Source organism: Chrysochloris asiatica, unplaced genomic scaffold (genome assembly GCF_000296735.1).
Source record: "Chrysochloris asiatica unplaced genomic scaffold, ChrAsi1.0 scaffold00047, whole genome shotgun sequence".
Lineage (NCBI taxonomy): Eukaryota > Metazoa > Chordata > Mammalia > Afrosoricida > Chrysochloridae > Chrysochloris > Chrysochloris asiatica.
Window position 1 is genome coordinate 18,518,537 of NW_006408565.1, and position 8,122 is coordinate 18,526,658.

The following is an 8,122-nucleotide window of genomic DNA, read 5'->3' on the forward strand; positions in this document are numbered from 1 at the left end:
TGCCAGAAAGATTTACAGCTTCAAAAACCCTATATAGCATCATTATGAGTTAAAATTGATTTAGTGGCAATGGGTTTGGTGTTCATTTGGTGATTAATTTACCATCATTGTTAATAATTGTAAAAATTGAACTTACAAAACAAAATGTTTATCTTCACAGGAAGCCTGCTGCTATTGTCACAGCTGCTATAACATCTGTGGGTTTTGTTTGTTTTTGGTTACACGTTTAGGAACTTTTCCGAAAAGTTCGAAGTATCTTAAATAAATTGACACCACAGATGTTCAACCAACTGATGAAGCAAGTGTCAGGACTGACTGTTGATACAGAGGAGCGGCTGAAAGGAGTCATTGACCTGGTCTTTGAGAAGGCTATTGACGAACCCAGTTTCTCTGTGGCTTACGCAAACATGTGTCGATGTCTAGTAACGGTAAGAAGAGAGGAAGGAGTAAAACCAGAAATCTCCAAGAGGTATATTCTCCCCTCACTACACATTCTTCCCAGAAGTGTTATTGGGGCAACATAAAGGGGAGAATATATTTTTAGCACTTAATAATATGATAATATCCTCATTGTATAGAAAGCCTCTTGCTTTATTAAAATGTGTACTCCCCTCTGGAGAGAGTATGGTGGTTTGATTGAAATAGTCAGTATGTATATTGCCAATATGTGGATGGGCTCATCAGAAGTGAAGGAGATTGAGTAAGGTTTAAATTTGTAACATGAAATTGTTATCCTAGGCAGTCAGTTTTCCTGCTGTGACATAAAGAAAATGCTTACTTTTATACTTAATTAAATTCAAAATTGAAAAATATTTTGGTTTTAATTCTAGCCTCTGTGCAAATGAAAGAATAGTTGTCTTTCAGTCATAAAGGACTGAAACGTGATCATTTTGTCTTAGAAACCATTAGATTACTTTCTCTTACATTGTCTACAGCTAGTTAATCTTCCTAGGCTGTCTTATCTAAGCAAGATAGAATGGGAGACCAAAGAACTTCTGCTTAGTGTTTGTTGTCCTCCTGTTCTACAGTCATGAACCTGCCATGTGCCATCTGTATTTTTCCTTCCTGTTACTGTTACCAAGGTACTTGTGTCTGTAACATGTGTTTTTCTTTATTTAATATTTGGGGGTTTTTTTCTTAAATGTCACTACTCATTTTGTTGTGCCTCACTTCTTAGAAGCAAGCTATGAAAATGCAAAATTCTGTCATTCTACCAATATTTTTTGAGTACCTATGTCTAAGGTAGGTAAGTCTTCTGGGGAGTGGAAAAGTAAATCTTCTGTTTTTAATGAAATCTGAATTCATATTGAAAAACACAGCATCTAAAAGGGGAAAAAAACCCAAAAACACTTTTAGGGTATTCTGTAATATTGCGTTATGTTGACACCTAAATGAATGTTGGTGTAATCTGAAAATCAAGTTGGAGGAAAAAGGCATGTTGGTAGGAGAGAGAGAACTTTTATGAAATAAGTCAAGTTTAAATTAGACCTAGGAGGATGGGGAATACTCTTACACAAGCATCAGAGAAGGTTCAAGACTGACACCAGTCAGCGTGATATATTATAATGGCTACAAAACATTGACTTTGGAGTCTGACAGTTCTAGCTTTAAAATTTAAACTAAAATTAAATTCAAATCCCTATTTTACCACATGCTAACTTTATCACCTTAAGTAGTTACATAACTTCTTTAAGCCTCAGTTTTTAATCAGTAAGATAAGAGTAATTTGCATAATTTAAATTTATTGTAAGGATAAAATAAATGAGATTATGCATTTATTTCTCCTAAGCTTGGTACTTAGCCAGTTGTTGTTGTTAAGTGCCGTTGAGTCTGTTCCAACCCATAGTGACCCTGTATAGGGGTTTCTGAGGAGCGGCTGATGAGCTTGAACTGCCAACCTTGCGGTTCAAACCAACTTTGCAATGCAGTGCATTAACCCACAGTGCCACACCAGGACTCCTATAGTAAGCCCTAAATTAAAAGGAGCTCTGGTAGTGTAGTGATTACGAATCAGGCTGCTAACCTCAAGGTTGGCAGTTCGAAACTACCAGTGGTTCCACGGGAGAAAGATGAGGCATTCTGTTCCTGTAAAGATTTACAGCCTCGAAATCCCTGTTCAGGGTCGCTAAGAGTCGGAACTGACTCAACGGCACTTAACAAGAACAAGTGATAGAAAAGCATCTAGGGTCAGATTGTGACAGACTTAAAATGCTGGTCGTAATATGAGGATGACTGTAATAACATAACCTTTCTATTTAGTACCTGATAGGGTTCAGAATAGGTAGATGCTTTATAGATGAGGGTAAGTCAAAAAGTGTTGCTACATGTCCAGTTCACACATGCATGGGTTTAGTCCAGATAAAACATGTTTAAAAATGTCTCTGTGGTCAGAGGTTGTCAATGTCCACAGACAAGTTCTCTCAGTAATGCACTTGTCTTAATCTCATTAAAATGCCTCAAAAAAATTAAAAAAAGATACTATTTGTGCTAGGGAAAAAAATAGATTTTGAGGTCATGTCTAATACCAAATTTTTAACTAAACTCCACTGGACATTTTCTTAAATCTTTGAAGTTTGGCAACAACTTTACAGGAATATTGCTCAACATTAAAACAACACATTTTAAGGAGGTTGGGAAAACCTCAAAGATGAGCCAAGAGAGGGAAAACTATCAACAACAATGAATAAAGAAACTGTGGCTGAAATCCAGAAACTAGTGGAAGAAGATAACAGAACTACCATTGGTAATTACCTACTGCAGTTGGGCTCTCACGTGGTTTGGCATTTTCATTTGAAGTGCACATCTTGCCTTCAACAAACTTTCAGCTCAATGAATGCCAGAAGCGTTATACAGAGATCAGCTGGCTCAAAGAGCTGAGTTTTTCATCGGTGTTTTAAGCAAGGTTGAAACTAATGAAAACAATTTGGTACAATGAATCATAATCAGAGATGAATCTTGGATTAACTAATATAATCCAGAGAACAAGATCCAATCAGAAAAGTGCCTTCCGAAGGTATCTCTTAGGCCAGTTAAACTCAAGGCAAAGAAGTTATCATCAGTTCAGAAGGTTATGGTGACTGATTTCTGGGACTCCAAAGGGATAATCTTGATAGATTTTCTCAAAGGGCACAGAATGATCACAGTGGATTATGATGAAGAAGTTTTTTTTGTTGTTGTTTTTTAAATCGGAAGACTGCATTGGTGAGAAAAAGGCCAGGAAACGCACTGGGGAATTTTTCCCATCAGCACATTCTCGAGGGTAGCAAGGGCTAGCCTATAAAAGGTTCATTGGGCAACCTTACCCTATCCATCCAACTATCCTGATCTTACCCCTTCAGACTTGGTTTTGCTCCTGAAATTCAAAACACAGTTAAAAAGAACATAATTTTTGTCAACTCAATGTAGCCAAAACTGTCCTTTGACATGTTGTAAACAAACTGAATTGTTCACATAAGGATTAGTGAGATAGAAGCATCATATTCAGAATTGTGTAGACCAAGTAAAGGATGTATTCAAAAACAATAGCTTCATATTGTAATATTTTCGCTTAATATTTCTTTGATTTTGAGCCAGTGGTACTGAAGGAAGACGTCCAAAGTACACTGAAATCATTGGGGAAAAACAAGGCTCCAGGAATTGCTTGAATGCGAATTGAAATCTTTCAACAAACTGATGCGGTACTGGAGGTGCTCACTCATCTATGCCATGAAATTTGGAAGACCTGACCAATTTATTGGAAGAGATCCATATTTGTGCCCATTCCAAAGAGAGGTGACTCAATGGAATGTAGAAATCATAGGACAGTATCATTAATATCACAGGCAAGTAAGATTTTGCTAAAGATAATTTAAAAACAGCTGCATCATTGACAGGGAATGGCCAGAGATTCAAGGACATGGAATGAAGGATGTCACTGCTGATGTCAGGTGGATCTTGGTTGAAAGTAGAGAATACCAGAAAGATGTTCACCTGTGTGTCATTGACTATACAAAGACTTTCGACTGTGTGGATAATGACAAGACAGTGCAAAGACTGGGTATTCCAGAACACTTAATTGTGCTCATGAGGAACCTGTACATAAGCCAAGAGGTAGTCATCCAAACAGAACATGGGAACACTGAATGGTTTCAAATCCAGAAAGGTGTGCACCAGGGTTGTATTCTTTAACCATACTTATTTAATCTGCTGGTAGTATACTGGTTATGAATTGGACTGTGAACCACAAGGTCAGCAGTTCGAAACTACCAGCTGTTCCTCAGGAGAAAGATGAGGCTTTCTGCTCCCATAAAGATTTATAGCCTCGGAAACCCTGTACAGGGTCGCTGTGAGTCAGAACCAACTCCACGGCACATAACCACCAGCATCATTCAATCTGTATGATAAGCAAATAATCCGAGACTAGATTATCTGAAGAAGAACGTGGCATCAGGATTGGAGAAAGGCTAATTAGCATATGCAGATTATGTGCAGATGATGCAACCTTGCTTTCTATAAGTGAAGAGGACTTAAAGTACTTACTAATGAAGATCAAAGACCACAGCCTTCATAATGGGTTGCATTTCAATGTTAAAAAAAGAAAACAAAAATCCTCACCACTGGACCAATAATCATGATAAATGGAGATAAGATTGAAGTTGTTGAAGACTTCATTTTGCTTAGATCTACTGTCAACACTCATGGAAACTAGCTGTCAAGAAATAAATGACAAATTGCGTTAGGCAGATCTGTTGTACAAGACTTCTGTAAGGTGTGTTCAAGAGCAAAAATGTCAGTTTGAGGACTGAGGTATGCCTGGCCCAAGCTATGGTATTTTCAGTAGCCCCATTTGTTGCTGTTGTTGTTGTTAAGTGCCGTGGAGTTGGTTCTGACTCATAGCGACCCTGTACAGGGTTTCCGAGGCTGTAAATCTTTACAGGAGCAGAAAGCCTCATCTTTCTCCGTCGAAACAGCTGGTAGTTTCGAACTGCTGACCTTAAGGTTCACAGCCCAATTCGTAACCACTATGCTACCAGAGCTCCTTAGTAGCCCCATACGTGTATGGAAATTAGACAATGAATAAGGAAGTCTGTAGAGAATTGAGGCATATAAGTTACGATATTGGAGAAAAATATTAAAAGTACTAAGGACTGCCAGAAGAACAAACAAATCTGTTGAAAGAAGTTCAGCCAGAATGTTCCTTAGAAGCTAGAATGGTGAGACTTCATGCCTCATACTTTGGACTTTTTGTCAGGAGGGATCAGTTCCTGGAGAAGGACATCATGCTTGGTAAAGTGGAGGGTCAATGAAAAAGAGGAAGACCCCAAATGAGCTGGATTGGCACAGCGGCAGCAGCAATGAGCTTCATGTAACAGCGATTGTGATGACTGATGATGGCACAGGATCGGGCAGTGTTTCAGTTGTAGATACTTACAGTTGTTATGAGTTGGAACCAACTCAATGGCACCAAACAACAACAAACATGATTTTGTAGCAACACTCATACATTATTTGTAATGATATTATAGCCCTGAAAGTTATCATTGGTCCTACTTATTGAATTAAAAACTGAGGCATAGGTAATATAAATAACTTGCTCACAGTGACACATGTAATAAGTGATAATGCTGGACTACAGATGCAAGTCTCACTTACTCACTTGCACTTTATTCAGTTCCTTGTTGATAATCTAAAATAAAGTTCTTTCAAAGAAAACTAATTTTCTGTCTTAAGCCCCTCATTTTTATTGTGGCAGCCACAGTGTTTTGTGTCCACTCATCAACACAAGGACTAGATCCCCTGACACTTTAATCTTTGTTTTTAAAGAACTCAGAATCCATATTAAACAAATAGAGCATTATAAGGGGAAAAAGATCACTTAAAATGTGTTCTGTAATATTGCAGTTTGTTGACACATAAATGAATGGTTTATGCCAAAAAACATTCTGAATTTGTCACTGTATGCCATAAAGAGTTGTGGATGTTTTTAATAAAAGTGCAACATTGATGCAAATTACCATTGAAAAGAACTGGCAGTAGTACAGATTGAATTGGAATAGGATAAGATTTTGGAGGACATGCCAACCGCTTTTGAGGCTTTTGTTCTGATCAGTATTTTTTAGTAACATTTACAAACATTTACTGGATTGTTTTTAGTTACCAAATAACTAATTGGAACTATACAGGGTTACTGTGAGTCAGAACCAACTTGATGGCATTTAATAACAACAGCGACTCAAGAAAAGTTACACCTCTCCACTGGAGCCCCAGACAATTAAGCTCTTCTTACCCTCAAGACCTTAGAGTCCTGGTGTGGCACTGTGGGTTAATGTAAAGCCTTTTGAACTACAAACTCAGCAGTTCAAACTTACCAACTGCTCATCGGAAACCCTATAACAGGGTCGCTATGAGTCAGAATTGATTTGATAGCACTTAACAACAGCAACAACAAACCCTCAAGGCAATTAATATAAATAGCTTAGGTGCATCCTTCCATAATTTTTCTATATTCACAAAATCATATAAAAGTATACACACACAAATATAAAAATTGAGACTATCTTCATGAACTTATAATAAGAATTTCTCCAGCATAACTCAACATGAACAACCAACAAAGAAAAAAAATCTAATTTGTTAAAATTAACAGTCTTTAGTGCAGAATATATAATAAATAAAAATATAAAAATACAGTTTAGAGTATCTATTTGGAGTATTTGGAATTCATTTAACTTACAAAGTATTGGAATCCAGAGTACTAAAAAAAAATCCATCCGATTAAAACTTGGGGAATTCATTATAATGGAAATCCACTAGCTGATTAAACTGATGGAGGTTCATTATTCATTATAGGGAAGTTATACAATTCATACCCATTAAATTAATTTTGTTTGTTAATGTGTTCACAAAGATGAATATACCCCCTTGGAGAGTAATTGAACAGTATTCTTGAAGATACTTATATACTGTTGTTGTTGTGTGCCGTTGAGTCGATTTTGAGTCATAATGACTCTGTATAGAGTTTCCGCAGCTGTAAATGAGGAGCAGAAAGCCTCATCTTTCTCCCAAGGAGCGGCTGGTGGGCTCAAACTGCTGATTCTTATGTACAGCTACCCAGAAATTTAACTTCTTGGCATATACTTCCAGAAAAATTATTAGACATACTGGATATCATATAAGAATATTTATTAACATAATTGGTTTTAATAGTGAATAATAGGAAACAACTAAAATATGCCTGAACAAGACAATAAGAGTGTACACCACAATTTATTTGATCAGTTGATAACAAGGTGGCTTCAGAAAGTTTATGGAAAAATTCCATTAGTCTTTAAATCCATTTTTTTCACAAACTTTTTGAAGTTCCCTTATATAATATATAAAATTTTAAATTAATTAAGTTGTGCTAAGTATATCAGCGTGTTGTTATTGTTAGATGCTGTTGAGTCAGTTCTGACTCATAGTACCCTACTATGCACAACAGAATGATACACTACCCAGTCCTGTGCATTCCTCACAGTTGTTGCTATACTTGAAATTAGTTTTCATCTTCTGGCACTATGTCTGACAATGTTCTGCTGTTCATAAGGTTTTCATTGGCTAAACATTCAGAAGTAATCCACCTCTCCTTAGTCTGTCTTAGTCTGAAACCTGTCCACTGTGGATGACCCTGCTGGTATTTAAAATAACTGTGGCATAACTTCCAGAATCATAGCAACATGCAAGCCACCACATTATGACAAACTGACAGACAAATGGTAGATATCAGCACAGATTCAATGTTAAGAATGTACTGAATAATATGATACAATTTAATAATGTATTATAATATGCAAAGAAGAGAGACATTTGGTATACTTCCCTGCAGACAATGTTTAATCTAAAAGAGGCAACTAAGAAGTCTTGAACAACTTGTTTTTCATAGACTTGCTACACTGGGGAGACAAAAGTTGGGACCAGAGTCTGCCAAAAGAAGTAATGAAAGAGGCTCTAATAAACTCCCCTAGGTTTAGGTTGGTATCCCAAAGGACTGCATGCTTAGAATAAGAGTAAGCCAGAAATTGACCAGCAAATCACCTTAGTCTTCTAAGTTGGATAATAGTGATTTCATTTTATTAGAGCCTCCTTCTTCTTGTTGTTAAGTGCC

The 8,122-nt window shown here is 36.8% G+C and overlaps 1 protein-coding gene across 1 annotated transcript in view; it reads left to right on the plus strand.

The window, feature by feature from the left end:
• Positions 1–8,122, plus strand: part of EIF4G3 (eukaryotic translation initiation factor 4 gamma, 3) — a 127,142-nt gene that overhangs the window by 33,456 nt on the left and 85,564 nt on the right. Inside the window, exon 8 of the mRNA XM_006862404.1 lies at positions 231–428. Within this exon, the coding sequence (XP_006862466.1) occupies positions 231–428 (198 nt within the window). The remainder of the gene's footprint in view (positions 1–230; positions 429–8,122) is intronic.